The 21,565-nt window shown below is 42.4% G+C and overlaps 3 protein-coding genes across 4 annotated transcripts in view; 1 reads left to right on the top strand and 2 right to left on the bottom strand.

Moving 5' to 3' along the window:
- Positions 1–1,882: 1,882 nt before the first annotated feature.
- Positions 1,883–10,856, bottom strand: pwwp2b (PWWP domain containing 2B). Of its 2 annotated transcripts, none has more exons than XM_038737253.1 (3): positions 10,458–10,856; positions 6,635–8,359; positions 1,883–3,752 (listed from the first exon to the last, which is right to left on the bottom strand). In XM_038737253.1, the coding sequence occupies exons 1-3, from the start codon at positions 10,595–10,597 to the stop codon at positions 3,746–3,748; spliced, it is 1,872 nt and encodes a 623-aa protein (XP_038593181.1). In that variant the 5' UTR covers positions 10,598–10,856; the 3' UTR covers positions 1,883–3,745. The 2 variants fall into 2 exon arrangements, with proteins under 2 accessions (XP_038593181.1, XP_038593182.1); XM_038737254.1 differs by having other exon boundaries at positions 6,631–8,359; positions 10,458–10,854.
- A 646-nt stretch (positions 10,857–11,502) lies between these two features.
- Positions 11,503–17,756, bottom strand: LOC119917135 (leucine-rich repeat-containing protein 27-like). Its single transcript, XM_038737255.1, has 11 exons — positions 17,587–17,756; positions 17,103–17,399; positions 16,817–16,947; positions 16,464–16,522; positions 15,961–16,113; positions 14,878–15,079; positions 14,057–14,197; positions 13,617–13,722; positions 12,986–13,083; positions 11,877–11,997; positions 11,503–11,765 (listed from the first exon to the last, which is right to left on the bottom strand). Exons 2-11 carry the CDS (start codon positions 17,307–17,309, stop codon positions 11,640–11,642), a joined length of 1,344 nt encoding a protein of 447 aa, XP_038593183.1. The 5' UTR covers positions 17,310–17,399; positions 17,587–17,756; the 3' UTR covers positions 11,503–11,639.
- A 1,031-nt stretch (positions 17,757–18,787) lies between these two features.
- Positions 18,788–21,565, top strand: part of LOC119917237 (serine/threonine-protein kinase 32C-like) — a 75,327-nt gene continuing 72,549 nt past the window's right edge. The window contains exon 1 of the mRNA XM_038737450.1: positions 18,788–19,199. Within this exon, the coding sequence (XP_038593378.1) occupies positions 19,118–19,199 (82 nt within the window). The 5' untranslated portion in view covers positions 18,788–19,117. The remainder of the gene's footprint in view (positions 19,200–21,565) is intronic.

Raw genomic sequence — 21,565 nt, 5'->3', positions numbered from 1 at the left:
CTTTTAACACCCAAACGGGTTTATTTCTAGAATTTATTTTTTTGGGCTTATCCCTGTTGAATCAGTCAATTTGCTTTGGGGCAGCTTTAGTCAACAGGAAACAGAGTGGTGAGTTATGACACAGTCAGGTCAGAAGTATGAAATGAGAGCGGGCATGGGGGGAAGGGAGATCTAGAGCTGAGACTAGTAAATCTGTGACTAGTGATCTGATCAGGAGATAGCCAGACGAGGGTCACCTTACCTTGATCGGCCCGTCAACTGATATATGTCTGTTGCGTAACTAGTGTTATGCAATAGACATACTTAACCACTCCTATTTATGTCACAGAGGCTACAAATCAAGGCATGTGGCATGACCACAGCTGAGGAAGAGCCTGGAAGATGGGTGAGGAGGGCAGAGGGGAAGGAAGATAAAGGTAGAGGCTATTGGACAGTGAACAACAGGAGCCTTGCTAGATTTAACTCCATTTCCACTCAAAGATGCAAAGATGCAGTCATGGCACTGTAGGGTGTGTCTGCAACAAGCCCCTGTGATTTTTTAAAATAGCTTTGAAATGATTCCTACATCCAGTGGTTGAGTTGCAACCAGAAAAAGACCACATCTGCACACAACCTAAGGCTTAGAAACATCAAAGACACAGTTTGACGTTTTTGGAAATATCTGAAACTCTAATATGTCCATTAAATACAAAGTTACGCCAGGAGATGGTTAGCCTAGCTTACTATACCATCTGAAAACAGGGAAACAGCTAGCCTGGCTCTGTCCAAAGGTAACTAAATGTGCCTTCTACTAGAACTAACTTAAGCTAACTAATTAACAAGGTACATCTTGATTATTCAAACTGAATAATAAAGTGTTATACTGCAGGCCAGGCTAGCCGTTTCCATGTGTTTCTGTTAGATAACCACCAAACAGTGACTTTGATCTTCTCATCTAACTCTGGGCAAGAGGGCAAATAAACGTGTTTCTCAAAATGTCAAGCTATTCCTTTAAATATGCAAACCTGTCACGCTGAAGAATGACTGACAGAGTGGGAAATTAGTTTTCAAGGTCAAACATTGAAAGAAGACAGAAGAATAGTGAATAGAGTAATGCCCTTGTCTATTCCTAACCGATAAATATTCAGTGCCAATAAGCAAAGTAGCAACCGACCGGAGTTGTAAATGAGGCTCCCAGTGTCATAATAAATTCACCATCCCCCTTTCAAATACAAGAACCACTCAAGCTATTTATTATTACACTTGCAGAAAGTTGAGGGACTTGTGAGAGACAGGCTGAAGGCAGTGGCCGAGATATCCTGACTTTTAGTCCCTAGTATGGGTCCCTAAACAGTGGATCCATTTCCCATAATGCAACTGGGTAGCATATTTCATTAGATGGTGTACAACAGAGCGCAACTGGCTTTGAGGTACGCTTTTTCTTGTTTGGTGGGCGTGTAAGAGGCGTTACACAATCAGCAGCGACATGTTAAAAAACACAGCCATATAAAAAAAAAAGGCAGTGATTTGCAGTGTGCTTGTCTACACAATAGGCTTGTTCCGATTGGCGATTAGATTGGCTAACGACGACGGGCGATAGGTTTTTCCCATGCGCTGATATTACGTAACTCACTATCAGAGCTAAGATGACATAAAAACTGTCTCTAGCACCGGCACCACACTGCAGTATTTCCCATTTGTTGATTTATTTGTGGCGACACCACATGAAACAATATCAATGCCACAAACTATATACTATTTAATGTGATTCACTCAATTGTAAACTCAAGTGTAAATAAATGTTTTGTTCTGTCGGGGCTGAACCTATTTTTTTCCACCTTCAGCAATTCAATCGTTAAAATCAACAATTAATGACAAAGTGACTCATCCACAACAGCACAGGTATTGCTTTATATTTTATTTTATGTACAGTACATGTAAAAAAGAAAACAACCAAAAAAAAGTAGCCAATAACATTGACCGACATGCGCAACAGTAGATAGCCATGTTGCTCATACACGGGAAAATCCTGACGACAGTTTCCCCTCTCAGGCATACATACATTTAGGCTCTCCCACTCCTCGCTGTGTGAGGCTGCCTGGAAACTAGCCGGCCTTGACAGCAAACAGTCAAACCGCAGATGATCAAACTGGGAGGAGTGCATTACGTGCTCCTCTAATGAACACACTTCTCTCATTGACAATCACTGAGCTAGTTTTCAGCCTCAATCTGAACAAAGTGTTCCCAGAGAGGCAGAAAAGGAGACGGGCTGGTTGGCTGAGCGTGACTGTGTGCAATCTTCGGTAAGTTTTTAATACAGACTGGGCTGTGCTTGACAGCCGTGGTCTCTTGCCTTTGCTGCCCCCCCCCCCAATCCAACAGTGCTGCTTCAAACACAAAAGGTCACTAAAGGTCAGGACTGCAATCTGCTTTTCTTGGATGACTCAATAACTGCAGGCTCCAACTAGTAGCGAGCTTTTCTTCAGCACACTCAGCAGATGAATTCACAGTATTCTTACAGCATGTTGTTTTTTTTGTTTTTTTTAACCTTCTCCCAAAGTCACTCATAAAGCTTTAACTGATAATGCATAGGGGGTTTTGACACATTTGTTCACCCATGTTTCTCCAGTGGAAATGTTTAACGTGGACTTTCGTTGTGTGTGTGTGGCAGATAAGCTGAGAGAGGACACACCAAGTCAAATGCGAGAATACAGTGTACACAACCATCCGTGTCTGGTGTCCCCAAAAATCGTACAATAAAATAAAACAAAAAATGATTTTTTTTTTTGTATCTCCAAGGCCAAGGATAGTCAACCACAAAGACTCCCGGACTCCCCTGCTGCCTATCAGGGCTGTATCTCGCAATAGTGTTTCAGACAGTGAGCTTACAGCAGGCCACCAAGGTACAGATAAAGTGCTTTTTTTTCTTAAACGTGACGTTTTAAATAATTAAAGTGATGTAAAAATGGTTCTCAGGAAAAATAAAAGGTTGGGAGGGGAAGTTGGGGGACATGACACTCCTAAAGTTACAAAATGAAATGAAGAGAGAGACGCACAACATGATTCTGGAGAGGAACAGAGTTCAGTATAAATACATCCACAAATCCAACTAATGTCGCAGAAGGCTACGAGGATGGAACACTGATCGCTAGAAGAGCTGGAACACTACCGTCTCTGGATGGAGCCGTTCACATTTTCAGAAGTAAGAAGATTCAGGGTAAGACTTTTCAAACCGTGGTTAAACATCTCCTGTCCAAGATGGGGGGGGTATGGGGTGGTGGGTGGGGTGTTCCTTTCGGAATGCCACCAGCTTCCTCTGGCCGGCCAAGTTGGACCTCGCAGTGAACACATCAGCAGCGAGGGCCGTGATAATGACAGCAGCAGACTGGGAGGTTTTGTGAGATTGCAGTAGAAGGGTGGATCATAATAAACCATTCCAGATAATAAATACATTTGGGTCCTTGTAGTGTCGTTATTCGGCTCTACAGAAATATGATTAAATCTAGAAAAAAATCAAATAAAATAAAAAAATTGTAGGAATAGTTCATAGTAGACCACGAGAACCCTGGCCTTTTTTTTTTGCTCCCTTATCCAGTCTCAACGCCACTCCACCTTGACAGCCATTTTTCTACCAGCCTTGTGAAAAGAAAAAAAACAAAACAAAAAAAACGGCATTTATAAATAGTAGCCGTGGCAACCTCACATACTCCCTCCTGGGTCTTGATGCAGTCTGAGAATTCAGAAAAACCAGTCCTTTAGTCAGTCCTCAGCCTCTACACAAGAGAAAAAAAGGGGGGGGGGTGAGAGCACAAAGTAAAGACAATGGGCAAACAAGGCAGGTTATATGTCCAGTCTAGGGAATTGCTAACTGAGTATACGAGGCTCAGCATGGATCTCAACATGTCATGTTAGTCAGCTGAAGATTATGGAGCACTGTAAAGTGAAGGTCAGCTACTTTCCAGCCAGCTGAAACCTCTGTGTAGCTGACAGAACAAGAAAAACTCTTCTTTTATGAGCTTTGGAAAAAATGACTAAATATAGGCCGGTCTTAACTTCTTACCGTGTATATTCTCAACTACAACCAACCTCGTCTTGGCTACTGAGCCCATAACAGAGTAAACAGAAGGGTTTGGAGCGGCCTGTCTTTCTCTCATATCGCTCAAGAACAATATTTAACCTTTGAGTGTGTGTTGAGTACATGTTGCTTGGCTGCACAGAGAAAACGCACTAGCAAACCAGGGGAACAAGCTTGAAGTAGTCACAGTATGACAGCGTGCTTTTTAGACATAGCAGACAACCTATTTTTATGCACTTGCAGTGGACTTGCTTTCAATGTGCTAAGGCAGTACTGCCCATTTCTTGGGACTCGCTTTCTGAAATTAGCCATTTTTTGAACAAGCTTTTCCAGTCAGCAGTGCAGCCTGTGCCTGCATTAAGGCTGGCAGTCATGTTTGTTTTGCTGCTTTGAACACAGCAACTCCTTCATGACATAAATGTGGCCGGGGCCCCTAAGCTGGCATGGGAGAACTATAAATGAGCAGGTTGGCGCAGGATCATTTTCACTCTGCTCACATTCCCCCACACTTTAACATGAACACCATCAAATTAGCCATTATAAGTAGGGATGCACCGATCCGCACTGTCCCTCTTGTCACTGATACCTGATCCAGCTATTTGAGTCAGCATCGCTTCGATATCCAATATCAGTATTGGTGCATCCCTAATATTAAAGAAATCTAAGGGTAGGGCTGGGCAACATGACCGGAATGTATTCCACAATCAGTGTTTCCCCTGTATGCAATCATGAACGCCGCTACTAAAATTTTCCACGATCATTAAATTATGTGCTACAAATGTTTTCACTCGCACACTGTGCGAGCACGGCAACACTCAATGCTTGGCTAGTTTTTTCTTATTGTTTTATGCAAAACATCTATGTGACAGATGTTTTTATAAGAGCAGCGTAACTCCTGTAAGGAATCGGGAGGTGCGTGGTGAGTGTTTGGTTCAATCCAATGTGATGTGAAATTACAAATTTACAAACGTAATATTTTCTTGGGGGAGGACCCAACTTGACCCGACCACCACCAAAACATTAATCAAAAGCTCACATTAAACTGGGAAAACACTGACATTTTTAGCTCTTCTAGTGTGCAGCGCATGCTCATGGACACAAGAGCAATGTTGCTTAGGCATGTTGTGTTGGGGTTTTATATTCAGAAAAAAATTTTGCTTCACCTCCACTGCTACAACTCCATCCTAGGGGAAACAGTGACAATGAACATCCATATTCACTCAGTAATAACAGTGCATAAGATCCCACACCATTGCAGTCAACTTCACACTAATTCTGTGGACTGAGAAATTATATATATATATATATATATATATATATATATATATATATATATAATATTATATATATATATATATATATATATATATATATATATATATATATATATATATATAATATATATATATATATATATATATATATATATTATATATATATACACACATACATATATATATATATATACACACACACACACACACACACCCCCCAAGACTCGTTGCGACTACCAAAGTGAAGAACATTCTACACAGATTTGAAATAACACTGCAGTGGGGTCTCATTCATCCTGCTAAATTTTTGAGGGTATGGGATGTTATTAGTAAATCAGGGCTCTACTGTGTGAGCATTATGAGCATATGTAATTCTAGATGTGACTAATTTTTAGCTGGCAACAAACGTCGCTTTCACCGGTTAAAGATGACAAAGGTCGGAGGTGGCAGGTCATGTCAGTAGTCGCCAATTAATTATAACTACTCTGTAGCCTGATAATATATATTTATTATTTTACTATGTATAATAAGTGTGTTCGGTATGTGTGTATTTCGGGAATAAATTCAGGATGAATTTAGTTCTCTCGTATTTTCAGGTTGTAGCTGCAGATTGTGAACATCAATTAGACTGCAACTGTAAAATGTTTCTGGCTCTTCCGCATTGAGACTTCAACTGAATCTCTTGGGTTTTAAGTTACTTTCAAATTCTGAATGCTAAAACTAAAAATGCTCATAAGGGTCTTCAGTAGATTCAGGTACAAATATCAGATTTGATGATGGGTTCAGACTGGATAAAAATGAAATATTAATGTAATTTCATGTTTACTGAAGCCGAAGTGTCCCCAAGCCACCGACCTGGCATCTCATTTTTGTGCCGGATATTCAATATCTGGCCCAACTCCCTGTTGCAATTTCTCCAACATTTGAACTTATTTCTCTTAGTTAGCCTGGGCACTCTCAGATAATCAAGACTGGCAGAACTACTAGTTGGACTTCGCCTGTTTGAATGAACCCACACAAATAACACAAGCAGCGGAGGGGCCAGCTACAGCCTGTCAGAAGGACTTGATGAATCAAACAACTTGAATAGGGCGGTGAGAAACTATGTTTTGAACAGATAGCGGAGCGGGTGGCGGAGTGGGGGGTGGAAGGGGATTACTGAAGTAATCTTTCCTCATTACCATTGACGGCAACATTGCCCAGTACCATTGCTCTAAAAGTTGCTCTGAGTATCATCAGCTTTAGAAAGAATACACACGTATATCAAATATGTGCTACAACCATATGTAACGTTTAACTAACCTACGTGTCGCAGTGGGAAAGCAGCGATGTAATCTCTGGGCCCATGTGGCCCACGGCCTTGGCGGCCTCTAGGATGGCTCTCCGGTACATCCCTTTCTTCTTGCGGTTGAAGCGGGACCTGAAGAATTCTCTGAAGGGTGACAGTTTCGCAACGGAGAGCTGGGAGGTTGTCGGTGAACCAAACCACGCGACCTTTGCCTGGGGCCACTGGGCCTCACAATTGGCCGTCTCCTGTTTGCGGGTGCCGCTGATGCTGAGGACGCGTGCTGGCCACCAGGGGAAGCCGTGAATCTTCCCCCACACAATGTCGCCTACCGCCACGGCGTGACCCTCTTCGGTTACACACTTTGTCATGCTGCGGGTGTGAAGCCGCACCGTAAGCGGCGGGACTGTCTTGCAGTCTTCCCGTGAGGGTACAGAAGAGGAGGTTACGGACAGGTCTTCACCTGGGGCCAAATCGCACAGCTCTGGTGAGGTGCCGTCAGAGCTGAAGGACTTGGACTCATCTAGACTGTCGCTGCTGCAGACCGACAGGCTCGAAGAATCTGCTTTGCGCTTACGGAAATTGATGAGAAGGGTGAGGTCGCTGTGGCCGCGCTCCGCCTCCTCTCCTGAACTCCCTGACCACAATTCTAGAGAGTTTTTGCCTTCCCCTGAGTCTTCAGAATGGGGGAGGCAGGGCCCGGGCACCCTGGGGCTTCGTCTCCTGGTGCCTCCTACTAGTTCTGCCTCATACTCGACTACTCTCTCCTCACCTTCCCTCTGAGGGGGTCTCAAGCGGATCTTTGGGGAAGGCAAGTCCTGACCCACGGTTGTAAAAGGCCTGGTTAGTTTGAGTTTGGGAATGGATACGGTGAGGCCAGACCTTGTGGCATCTAGAATGTGCCGTTGCTCCTTGGTGGGATCAGAAGGCGTCTTACCATTTTCTCCCACCCCATTCTGCACCAGCTGTTTGGGGCAGAATGGCTTGACTGAGCCGTGCACTCTGGAGGGGATCTTCATGACCTCACCCTTGCCCTGCGGAGTGCTGTAGGAGATCTTTATGACAGGACTGTGGGGGATAACGTCACCACCGGGAAACTTCTCCCCTTCAGCCTCCCCCCTTTTGTCCTTCCTGAGGCGCTTGTTGTCAAGGCTGGTGCCATTTTCACGTCTCTTAGTGTCCTTGGTTGCAACTCCATCTTCCTTTCTCGACAGCTTAGAGGGGGTATCCTTGTCGTCACCATCATCATCGCTCTGCAGTGCATTCTCTTTTCTAGAAGCCTTAGTGTTGCTCATGCCATCTTTGCTGTCCTCATCACTATTCAGTGTGTTTTTGCACTTTTCACATAGTACCTGCCGTGGCCGCAGACGGATAGTACTCATGGTCATGCGACCAGGCTCTCGTGTTCGCCTCTTCTTTCTCTTGATTGGTCGCGGAGGGGGCTGAGGTACCCATTGGCTGTAGCTGTGGCGCACCCATAATGGCTGAGGGAAGGGGGCTCCTTCAAAATAAGGAGGGTAAGGAGTCTGTCCAGCTGGAACTGGTGTTGGTACGGGGCAGGGAAGGGGTGCAGTTGGTATGCTGCTTTCAGGGAGAGTGTTTTCATCCTTTGGTCTGTGTGAAGACTGGCTGAGTGATTTGGAAACCGGTTCCTCACTCAGAATTTCTGGGATTTCACAAGCAGGTTTAGATATCAGGTAGTCCCCAGGTTTTTCTGTGATATCTGGTAGACAGAATAGCCCAGTCCTAAAATGAACGAGAAAAAAGCAAAAAACAAAAACAAGTGAATAACTGTTTCTTTTCACCATGTCAGACAACTTAATGCCAGCGGAACAGAACAAATCAAATACCTTATTGTTTCAATTAGGGCAAAAGAAAAAATGGCACACGAAGCCCTTCCTACATGTGGCCTATCACAGGCTTTGAGTAAGAAAACCTATTTTACTGTTTTGTTTTACTTTGACTAGACACACTGACACCACTGTCCCTGTCACCTGTATGCTGAAAATTCTTTACGTGTGGGGGTTGGGGTCCACAAGCAGCCAGGCAGTTATCTGTTCTGCTGCCTTAGGCCACAAAACCTGAGCAATAGCATCACTGACTCTCAGTGATTTTGTGTGTTCTTTTTGGTACTCTGCGACCAGCAGACATGTCCAAAGATGGCCCAAGTGCCAAGGAGTCTTTGAGAAGTGGCTGTCAGGCAAGAGTAACATGGCTGTGTTGCTTTAGTCAGGAGAGAGCAGACAAAGAGACTACAGGATGCCCAGAAACCCCCCCCCTCCCCAACATCTGACTGAACAAAAACAATCCCATGAATCACTCGGGATTCAGAGATGTAGGGAAGGAGCCAGGAGATTTCAGTTTGTTTTTGCATCCGTGTCCACTCAGGGATTACGTGTGGTAAGATTAATAATTAGTGCACATTTGGGGAGCCTGTTTTCCTCCCCAGGAGAAGTAACTGGCAGGCACCTCCGAATAATAGTCTCTCGGCGCAGCTTGTTCCTCTCAACTTTTTTATATGCGCCCTTAAAGCAGTCGAATATTAGCCTTCACAGTGATTGACACGGCACAAACAGGGCTGCCTGTGACGGGCAACAAGCAGTGCTAGTTAAGCACAGTACAAGGCCGCAGCATATGACTAGCCATGATTCACTGCACTGGTGCCATTTCACATTGTGTACAGTGTAACTAGATGCAGAGATCTGCCTGAATGATAGGCCTAGACAATGATCAAAAAAAAAAACTGTTGGAGACAATGACAGGAAATGTATTTCCATGAGCTGAAAAGGAAGAAGTAGTCAAATTTTGACAGTGACAAGGCCTGAAATAAAGGCCTATTTTAAGTTATTGCAAGGCCTGCCTTTTACTATTTGGGTGGGTTTCAGGCAGGACAGCTTGAGCTCTCACGTGAATCTAAGCATACTAAGGGGCAAAGCTGGTCAAATTCTGCTTCTGGTAGTCTATAAATAGTCTAAAGCCAGTGGCTTTTAAGGTGCACAGCAACAAGAGCAACACAAGGCATATACATGTGACACACACCAAGACTAGCAGATAAGACATGACGCTGATACATGTCAAAATATACATATATGGTTTTCTCATTTGAAGAGGATTGTGTTTTGTAGTTAACTGGTAAGAGAGGGCCTTTTCTTGTTAAACAGAGCCTAAGATGGTCATTTGATCTCATGAGGACCATGTTTAAAGAGAAGGCATTACAGTTGTGATTCATCAAATCCCACATGTATCTTTATTGCCATTTTCCATTGTTTCCACAGATCAAGTGACTGCATATGAAGGGCTATTTCTCAACTGTATTACACATTATTTTAAAGTGGAACATCACTCCAGAAAAATAGTGCACAATGCAATACCACCAGTGTGTGTAAGTAATACATCAAAACATAACTGATATATAGAATACTGCTCAGCTAAGGCCTACCCTTTTACTGAAAACGTTTTTGCTGCTCTGTATTTGATTAGGCTAACAATAAGCTATAGATGAACCCACTGACATTAGTTTTGTTCAAGAAAAGTCTTCAACATTCTCTGTAGACAGGGCCACTATCTTGACAAACAGTATTTCCCCAAAGTAAAATAACACATTTAACCATTTCAGTATGGGCTTGAATAAAATCACTTTGCCATTAGCCGACCAGCTAGCAGATAGCTACCCTGTCAGCTACAATAACCTACGAATCTTTTGTATGGAGGCCCAGTTAGCTTACAGCTAGCTAACTGACTAGCTTGGGCTTGTTAGCATCAAAGGTAGATTAGCCGTTAGCTGACTTTAGCAAATTAATTTCAGAGATACATGTATAAAGAGAATAAACGCAATAGCACTCACTTTTTGTTGCAATCAAGTAATATCCCCGTGTAGCTCCTTTCCCGGTAGGTAAGCGTCACCACCAGCGTATCGTTAAGTATTTGATCGATAGTGACAGGCACCCGAGAGCCGGCCCGCAGCTCCTCGGCCACAGCCTCCATGTTTCCCGGCGTGAAGTGTCCGGCTCGGCGGTGCTCGATCCCGGCCAAGGGAGCCACGGTCGCGTCGGCTAAAGATCCGTCTCCCCTTCGCTATTGGAGCAGGAGGCTACACCAGGGCATAAAATGACGCCATCACCCCCACCAAGTCAATTACAACAGTACTGCCACCGCTGACATCACGCTCTCTGTGCTAGAGGAGCAAAAATCTCCCAAGACAAGGCCTACCCTTTCCCTGTCTCACTTTGACTTGTTTGATGCCATTTATTAGTGCGGACTTTCAGCTCGGGGATGCCTCCGTTTTTCAATGCGAGAGTCTAATGGCGTTTTGCTCCAAACTTTTAAACCACCATTACACTGGAAGATTGATAAAATATGGATTTATTTTCGAATATGTTGTGAGCGATACGGTCATACAATAACACAAATATGACCTGTATTTAAAAATTCATCAAAAGATATACTGCACCAATCTTAACTCAAAGTAGTTATAGTTTCACAAAAGCATTACATGTGCTATTGCTAAAATGCCCTTGCAGGTCTTCTATTTGTTACCATACATGAAATGTACCCTTCTGCAAATCTAGCCATTAGTAACCTAGGTTAGGTTTACCTTTATTTTGCCATTTCTAACCCCCCCCCCCTATAAAGATTCTTATATTTTACGCCTTGTTTAATTAACATTGTGATAATTCAGATTTATAATACGACATATGATGCTTATGCTGTTATGTCTGGAGAGCAAATTTAACATTTAATGACTAAACAGCTTCATTTCACACAGTAAATAAGCAGCACCATATTGCCTGTACATATTTGAGGTAAGGTGAAGGCAAAACACGACTAGTTTGTAATGGAGAGGGTGTCTTGCAGAAGTCCAAGACAAAGAACCATGCCATGGAAAATTTCAAAACACTTGTTTGCCCAGTCACAGCCTTTTGAGCTTTATTTTTAAGATCTGAGCATTAGAACAGTCATTCAAAAAAGGATTAGTCAATACATTTTGAGTAATAATTCAAAACTGAAACAACAGGAGTAACAATCATTATAATCCCTGTGACTTGTCAAGGATTCTCTGCCAGGTGTCGCCAGTGAAGATAGTGAAAGAATTTTCAAGATCTCTTCCCCGATTTCTCTTCTTCTCTAGAAGCCGAGTCTGTAATTTCCTCATCTGTCAGTGGGAAGAAACAAAACAATAAGAACAAAAAACCAAACAAATTCAGATCATAACCCATGAGTTCAATATAGATGGACTGTGTGAATAATGAAGTATAGGTCTGACCTCTTCCACATCTTGTTCTGCTGCTGCCATCTGCTCGGTGGTCGTGCCCCTGGGGTTCCTGCGTCTCTCCTGCATCTTCTCAACACGGGCACGTATCTGCCGCTCCAGCTCACGGGCTGATCTGGAGGGCCACACAGGTCAAAGGTCAAAATGTTCTACCTAAACACTGAACATTTAGATGCTTAAATATGGCCAGTGGTATCATGGCATTTATGTCTGCTGGAAACTGATTAAAAATGCAAGCCTGTGTCTGACGACTTTATCCATATATTACTATTCATTCTATCAATAAAAACAGAAAGGTCTAAGGTGTACTATCTAATCTTTTAAATCTGTTTTGGGGCATGGTGTAGCTTAAAAAGAACAAAAGAAACTGCCGATGTTCTGTGGTGGGTCTTTTTGCCCAGTAGGTGTCTCTGGTTTTCCACCTGCATGGCTCACAATTCAAAATGCTATTCAGTGGATAATTTCATGCCTTGAGGTCAGGCCAAAGACATATTGTCCCTGTGTCCCTATGTCCCAGGATGTTATGTATCACTGTTTAAGTTGTATACACAGAATGTCCAAAGTGTTAGATACAGTATGTATAGCAGTCTTTCCATCAGGTGCACTGATGAGATGAAGGTATTATGCCTTGATTGTCCTTATTAATCTGTAGCCATCACAAAGGAGATAACTAAGTTAAAAACAGGAATTCAAGTTTTAGGGAGGGCTTCTTAAACTTTAAGACAAGTCAGAAGTTGATTGTGCAAACAAGGCTGCAACTGAATATCAGGAAGATGTCCCCAGTATTTTGTAAATTCATTGTTGAAGTCATACACAACAAACTAAAAAACATCCCTGGCCAATGCGGCAGGTCGGCCTCTAAAGCTGATGATACACGGGGCAACTTTTTGAGCAATGTTGCTGGGCAATCTTGCTAGTGGCAAGTCCGACTATGTTTTGAATGTATAGCGGCTGTGCGGGGCGGGTGGAGGAGTGGTGGGGGAAAGGGATTACGGTAGTAATCTTTACTCATTTCCATTGACGGCATTCAATTCTTATACTGGTCCAGGTTTCAGATTACGTTTTTGTCTGTAGTAGACAGTACTTTGGTCACCCAGATTTACCTGGCCTCCACACACTCTGTGATGGACATTCTGGACATCTGACTTTGAGATGCATCGCTGCTGTCCTCCACACCAGGTTTAGAATCTGTTTCTGCTTCCTGTAACAGAGAGGGGAGGTGTTTATTAACATGTACAACATGAGAGCAGAGCTTGTGTGCATATAGGATGATACAGCTGTTGCGACACTTCCTACAAACACAGCCTACAGCTGCAACACAGCAACCTCATTGTGTCATCCTACCCAAAAGGAGTTGTTTTTTCCTATATTTTTCAGTGAATATTTACACTGATTATGCAAACATTGTGAGCTGATCTATGCAAGGAAATGCAGCTGACAATCAAATTACTCAAAACCAGTGTACACATCAGCTTTGATAGCTACAAGCTGCTGCTGTGCGATCACTGATGCAGCACACACCATCACAAGCCCTGGCATCTGTTGCTGCCTTCAACAGCTACTACCTGAAAAAAGTCATTCACTAGCATCAAAATGTTTTACCTTGTAATAATTTCATAATTTTTATTTTAGTCCTCTACCCAGTGTGACAGAGGTGGTGCTCTACTGCCCCCTTGTGGTTGGCCCATTGACAAGTGGAAATTCAGGCGAAGTATTATCAAATTTCACACATACCTCTTGTTTTAATTGCCTTCCATGCTTCTTTAGCTGGTACCCAGACATTTTCTTCTCCTGTGTGATCTTGGCTTGTGTGTGCCACTTCCGAAGAGCCTCTTGGGTTCTATGGGAGAGCCAGATAACAATGCAGTAATGTCCAGTAAAACGGTTATTGGGCTGTTGTGTCTAAAGGGTTTCAAAGGGGTCTGTAAATATTAAGATTATTCTTTCTGTCTTTACATGGTGAACATAATATGGCTTCTTTACTGTTGATCACTTGGACACATGCCAATTAAACGCCATGCTTTGTGAAACAACATTGTCTTATATTTGGGATTACATGGCCTGAATATATATTCTATGCAATTCACCAATGTAATTTCATGGTCAAAATGTCATGCAGTAAGACAGTCAATAGGGTATTTATCATATGGGACTTATAGTAGAAATCCACATACTTTCTTCTCTGCTCGAGAATAGCTTTTTTTTCTTTCAGCTCTTTCATTGCAGCCTGTTTCCGTTCTTCTGGCCTCTTCCAGTGCTGAGTGTCAAACAGGGTTAGCACAGGAGTTATACCAGCCTTGGTAGTTGCCTTTTTTCTGACAAATAAATTGAAACAAAATACATTATTTTTATTGCTCTCCTGAACTCTGAGTCCCAAGAGACAGCCTGGGAGATTTTTATCACTCGATCTGCTCTGCAGAGAATATCATTAAAAAGTGTTTTGCTATCCTTTTCCAAGGCACCATGTCATATACTTGGCCCTCCACGACAACTCCAAACCGCAGCACAAAAGTTGTGTACTGAAACAAAACAAATTCACTTCCTCTGTCAAACTATTGGATAGCCAATAACACTGTCAAACTTCATTCCACAATATGTCTGAACAGGTGACAATTGATTTATGCCCAACAGATATTTGCTGCCTGGATACACTGTACAAAAACAATGGCAGAAGCATTTAAATAACTAGTCATTTAGCTCTCTTCTAACCCCGAAAAAAATATTTTATGTGCAACTCACAGTTGTACCTGGTCTAGACTTAGTAGGAATAGTTTGACATTTTATGGAACACGCTTAAACGCTTTATGGCAGAGAGATGAGAAGATCAATACTATCATCAGCAGATATGAAAATGTTATCAGACTTCTCCTCTAACTCTTGGGGATAAAGCGTATATCCCAAAATGTCAAACTATAACAGAGAAAAGCATTTTCTCATACTTTTTCACTTCTAAAATCTCTTATTTCTTTCACCCCAACACTTTTACTTTACTTACCTTTGGGTAATACGAAGAAGGCATGCCCTCTGGTTTCTATCCCCCGGCACTACTGAGTCCAGCTCAGCTTTGTCCAGCAGGATCATCTTGTGTTTGAGTTCCCTGAACCTCTGCAGCTCGTCCTCATCCACTGACTCATCCTGCTCCTCCATACTGGACCCCATCAGCTCTGACAGCTGGAGCTTCTCCACCACAGGCAACTCTACCAATGAAACAACCACAGCAGCCAATGTGGGGGCAGCCAAAACTGGCAACAAAAATTGCTGTCTGCAGCTATAGCGGCTGGTAGAAGCACATGAGGATGATGATAACCGGTTGACAATCAAGAAATACTGATAGAACAGGTAGTTCTTTCTAACTGTAGAAAAGACATGCCAGCATTTTACCAACAAATTCACATAACCAATAATAGCAGGTAAAACATCCCCATCTTATTATAGAGCAAAAAGATGTAGCAAGCAAGTTTTTACTGGATTAAGAAAATAAGGGTCTGAATGTAACTTTTACCCACTTGTAGGATAAGTAGACTCAAATGGGCTAAATACTCCATGATACCGCAGCTTAAAAAGGTTGATTACAGTGCAGTATGTAAATGAATGATCTGCTAAATGTATACTCTGAGCCAAGCAAATGGAAGGAGATTTCCCCAGGAGACCGGAGCCCTGTCTTTCTTAATAACCTTGTAGGGGAGATAAATCGTTTGATTGAGGGGTTTGGCTCTGCTCATTGTGCAGCAGCAGCCTCTCCTGTGGAGGGCTGTCTTGGGCTTCTCACAGTGATTACCTCCAGACAGTGCTTAGTGACAGAGAGCTCCTGTTTAGAGCCCACAGGTTATCGATCATTTTCATCTGGCTAAAAATATTACAGAGCTGGAAAGGGGTGGGAGTGGGAGGGGAGTCAGCTGAGTGACACGTGCCGTCTCCAAGGCAACAGAAGTCACACCAGTGAAGTGGTACCAGGGCAAGGAGCTATTTTTGTGGCCAGCCATCCTATCTTTGACAAAAAGAGCAGATGGCTAGGATGCATGTGCAGACTGAACACATTGCTGCTGCATTGTTCAAAGTTAAGGTGCCTTTCATTCACCTGGGGGGGTCCTCCTCATGCCAACTGGCCGCTTAGCCATAGCACTCCTGAGGTACTGGAGGATGCTCCGGAGCCCCTGGTGCACAATGTCTTGTGGAGGGAAAGTGATGGGGCAGTTCCTCAGGTTCAGGCCTTTGAGAGTAATAACATTTCCTGGGACAAATGGACAAATAAAGAATCACTTAAAACTATGTGCATCGGTGTAGGAATCTTAAATATTGTATATTCCTGATTACGAACGTTAATGTACTGTACCTGCAAGCAACAGTGTATTAGTAACACTTTTAGTGACAACAGTTGGAAGAAAGAGAGAGGCAAAATTGTCAAAAATTAGATGAAATGTATTATTTCTATTCCTAACTATTAATTTTTCATTGGATGTAATCTAGCTCTAAATTTGCTGCCAGTGAGGCTGACTGAAACTGATGAAACAGAAAGACAGCTTGTTATCGCAAAAGAACAGAGACACTGCTTGCTGGCAAAGGCGACTGAACTCTACCCACCTAACTCTGGGGGAAGTTCTGAGATGGGATTTCCTTCCAGAAGTAATGTCTTCAGAGATCTACATGAATGAACTCAAATATTATTAGATGATTGCAAGGGTTATGTCTTGATCAAGACACATTTAGTCCTAAACTGAACATGAGGAAATTGTACAAAATATGCCTCTCAGTTTACCACACTCTGGAATCAATTTGGTTTTCAGTGCATATGCAACTAAACACAACTCTAAAATAGAAATATTCTTATCTAAAAATGTTCTGAAATGAGACAAAGAAACATACTGTACTCCCGTGGTGGCCGAAGGGTTCGAAATCAATCAGCATATTTTTCAAAGAGCAGTTGCATAACTAACCTGTGCACGCCAATTTCGGCAGGGAGCGATGCAATTTGGTTATTTCTGAGGTCCAGCCACAGCAGGTTGGGCAAGCTGAGGAATATTGAATCTGGGATACTGGGTAGCTGGTTGCCTTCAAGATATAAATACTGGAAATGATACAATGAGCTGTTACAATTAAAAAAGAATACATTATACAGAGATAGAAATGTTCTACTGGATGCATTACTGACTTTTTGTTTTAAAAAAACACTGTAGCTAGGTGGGTAGAAGTTGACAAATACACAGTAAAGTCCAAACTGACCTTTAGTATGCTATTTTTCAAAATACTTTCTGCAACATGTTTCAGCTTAGTTCTGCTCAGACACAATGTCTCTGCTGAGTAATTTTCAGGGAGCTCCTCAGCACCCTCAGGCAGAAGGTGGGGGGTCTGTGATTTGACAACACTGTCCCCAAAGCCAAAGCTTAGCTGCAGGTCAGGAACCTCCTCCCTCTTCTCTAGGGAATACATAGTAGAAGTGATGCTGAGATGTTTAATGTACGCAGACCACGGTTCAGGCCGTTCAAGTGTCTTTTTGCATTGGCATATTTCTCCTTGTGTCTGAAAATAAGAATGTCTATTTAATTATCACATTGAATGGACAGGTTTCGTCTAAACAGCAGATTGATTTAACGTGACAGTTCAGCTTGTCTAAATTACAAGCAGGTTGATTCATCCACTGCTGCTGCCTGACATTAGCTAACTTTAGCAAACTGTTTATCTGCTTTACTACGCGATGTTAGCTTACCTGGAATTTGAATAAACAAAACTTGGAACCAATGAACGTGACTGAGTATGTTCTTAAAATAAAAACTTTATAAAACGAATAAAAAAACAACAACAACCCCGAAACACATATGTCATGCTAACTTTTAGCTACCGCCTCACGAGTTTGACGTCGTAACCACGGCAACGAGGTCAACAAAAACTACGGCAAGTGTCAACGGGCAAACAAGGCGAACTACTTTATAATGGTTCAACCAGAGATGTAAAAGCTATTAATACTTGGTAAATGTAAGCAGGCCACATGCCAAAGCTGCATTGAAATATATATGTGTCACACATATTGCAACAGGAGCAAATAAACCCAGTGTGCATACTGAAGACAAAGTGTTACATGTTAAATCCTTTTCCTCCCCTCAGTGATCCGGCACCACCCATCCGTCTACTAATGAGATTATAAAATAATTCACTTGGAGGGATGGAAAAAGCATCAGTTTGCTGCTGGTAACAAGCGATGAAAGCCCTCCAGTGTGTGCTGAGCTATCCTGCCTTCACCTACAGAGGCTGGTCCTTGTGTGTTGATATGCATGACAGTCTGTGATACAGAGCTACGTCGAATACAGTCACTGGCCCAGTAACTGTCACACTACTCTCACAAGTGTCATCTTCGTCAAAATACTAGGGGGTAGCTTCCGGTTATCCCTTTCAATATAAAAGTGTCCACGCAAACGTTCACAGCAAAAGTGAAGTAAAAAGGGAAAACAACATGAGAAGGACTTTTGATGGATATAAATAATTTTCTTTTTTTTTTTCTCTGTCCCACTAAAGGCTGTTACTTACGTGAGCTATAGGCTAGTCCATGGTGAAAAACAGGTACTTATTTGGATAGACTTCACACATATTTTGTATATCAGCTGCTTTGATGAACATTTATAATCTGAACTGACAACTGATTTATACACGGTTGTAATGTAAATTATTCAAGTTAATGTATCAACTTAATTAATCTTTAGCTAAACGGCACCGATTAGTTTACATACTGTATGCAGTTTAAGTTCTCCAATCGATCTATGTGATGCCACCACCAGTCGCTGCTAATATGAGGCCACTGCAGTACACCTACAACATGTGAAGCTTTTATTTTTAAGGCAAAATTGCACAACTTCCTGTTTTGATTTAGCTTAACGTGTCTAACTTGACTCAGCTCTTACTCTCAGCCCCGACAAACACAAGTCTCTCGGTTAGGGCTGGCAGGCTACGGAAGACTACTGAACACTACCAGTGCTGAGTGATTATATATACCTCCAACTGTAACAAACAGTCTTTCTTCTAAAATATTTTCCAGTCCGTCGGTACCTGCTGCACTTGCCCTCCCCTGGTTTAGAAAGACTTGCGGTGCTCTCATTTTCGGCAGAATAAATATCGGATAAAATAAAGCGAAATAACGGACACGGTTTGGGTGAAATGTATGGTTATGATTACTGTTTTCTGAGGAGGGTGTCCAACACTGAGCTGTAGTTTATCTTGAAGAGGCAAGGAATGCAATCTGGGCATCAATGTTTCACTGGGGCAAGTGGAAGAAGAGGATGGGAGCCAATAGTTCTTCAAAGCGACCAGTTTTCGATGAAAAGGAAGATGGTAAGTGACGGAAAAGTAAAGCACGGGTTCCTCAAACCCTAGCAACAATAACAGTAGCCCACTAAATTGTAGCTAAGAGTTAGCCGATAGGTGTGTTTGGTCGTATTTAATTTATAGTCTCATTATTTTACAGTATCTTTTAAGTTAGTAGCCTGCAACGCTGACGCAGAGTTTTGCTGTGAAAGCGAGGCTAAGTTGTCAAAGTTTCTACTAGGAATTGAAATGTTGACAGAACAGCACTGCTGTTGCTGTTTAGGTGGTCAGAGTTTATCCTGAAACACAGAGCAAGTTGCCTGTGCTCAACAAAGGCTGGTTTTGTGTTTCCAACTTCCTACTAATAGACAACTAATCAATCTGTCAGTTTTATTATCCAGAGGCGACCAACTAAAGTAATATTTAAAATGTATTTTTATCATGCCTACAGAACGTGCACTGACAGCTTATAGTTTCCACAAAGTGATCCTGCCTGTAGTTTCAGTGAATATCTTTCTCTCTTTCACTCAGTCACAGTACAAATATCTGCTGTTCATCCTGTGGGAAAATACATAAATGGCTGAATCAACTCTTTGAAATATGGACTATTTGAAGACAGATAGCTAATTGCATAATTAAGACAAGATTAGTGTCATGCGTGGAAGTAATGTTAATTCATGATATCTTGTCAGTGTGTCAGAGAAATAAGCCTCTTGGAAGTGCACCCAATAAGCTCTGCACTGAATCTCTGTGATAGACTACAGCAATCCAGTGCTACCATCAATGTGCTGGCCAAGTTACAGGCAAAACTTGAGTAAAGTAGGTCATTTCACTGCAGGGATGTGGTCATATGGCCTCTGTGTGTGTGTGTGTATGTGTGTTCATACATACAAGGATAACCCAATAAAGATACCAGATTTTTGTCAATAACCTTCAAGAAAAGTGTCCAGCTCTAATTGGTCTGTTCTCACTCTTGCAGAAGTTGATCAGCTGGTTAATGTGTTATGGTTTAGAGTAGTGGATCGCCTGATATGGATTTTTCAATGGCCGATGCCGACATTTAGAGAGCAGGGCAGCTGATGGCCGATATAGTGCCGATATCAAAACAAAGAAAAGTCATTTATAATTACATTATTCCATGGAAATTGCAGTCCGATATACCCAACATGGTTATCTTAGCCAGTACTGTGTTATTTTAGATGGAATTTTGATTAATTAATGAAATAGAACAATATAGCCACACTGACAAGGCTGCCTGCAGATGTGTCTGCAGACAACTTTTGTTTCTCGGCCTCATTTTCTCAAAATGCTATATAATTGGCCTATTGCTAGTTTAGAGAGAATGTTCTTGGACAGATTGAACACATTCCTGTTTCTGTGGCTGTTCTGTGTGATTAAAGCAGAAACCTTGAGTCTCAGGGATGAACCTCTCAGGAGTGAGATGGTGTGTTTCTCCACTTTGTCTGTGCTGAATGAAGAGAGAGAGAGAGAGAGAGAGAGAGAGAGAGAGAGAGCGCCCATATATCTTTATTATCAGACAGAAGTCAGTTTCCATACACTCCTACGATAAATATGAGGTAAGTGCCACTTATGTATGACATACAAAGCACTAATAACCGCTGGGCTTCAGTTTCCTTCCACTCTGTCAATAGTGAGTGCAGTTGCATCATCAGCATCATCATGGCAATCAGACCTGCCTTTGTCATAACCACTGCCATGATGCGTAGATAGAGATCCACTCGGTTCTTTGCGCGTGTTTGTGTCCGATGTCATTTATACAGTGTTGCATTTACAAAGTACTGTAGAGCGAGTCCCTTTATGCTGCAAGGAAACACTCTTCTGCTGAACATAGCAGGTTTGGAGTAAAGTGGGAGGGGGGCTCATATGCATTAAAAAGAGACAGCTGTTCATGTCAGTCTCATCAACTTACCCTGTTCACCTTTCGAAGAGCTGCCTAGCACTGAAAACCGTCTGAGCACACCATGGTGCAGTGCATTGTGGATGCTGACTTTGACTCCAGAAGTCTCTTGCTGCCTTTCAGGTCTCTTAGAAACAGTATCTCTTGGCTTCTTGGAAAACAGCATATGGCCTACATTAGGCAGTAATATTAGAGCAGCATTTGGCTCAAAAGGCTGCAAACATAATCAAGCGGTCAGGTTGATGTCCAAGCGTAGCTGCCAAAAGGGCTTTTTTGGCAGATAGTTTGATTAGCAAAGGGAGGCTGTGGAATTGATTGAGGTGCACATCCTGCTTGTTTCTGCATTGCTTTTCTGCCTGAAACTCCTTGACAACAGCATTCAGGGTGAGAAATGAATAAAGTCAGTGGTAGATAAATTGCGTTTAAGCAACCAGCCGAGACTGCACAAAGTCACTGCACCTGACCAAGAGATGGT

This window comes from Micropterus salmoides, unplaced genomic scaffold (assembly GCF_014851395.1).
Source record: "Micropterus salmoides isolate LMB-PRFRI ecotype aquatic unplaced genomic scaffold, ASM1485139v1 Ms_hic_scaffold_22, whole genome shotgun sequence".
In the NCBI taxonomy this organism is placed as follows: domain Eukaryota; kingdom Metazoa; phylum Chordata; class Actinopteri; order Centrarchiformes; family Centrarchidae; genus Micropterus; species Micropterus salmoides.
This window is presented reverse-complemented; position numbering and strand designations above follow the sequence as displayed.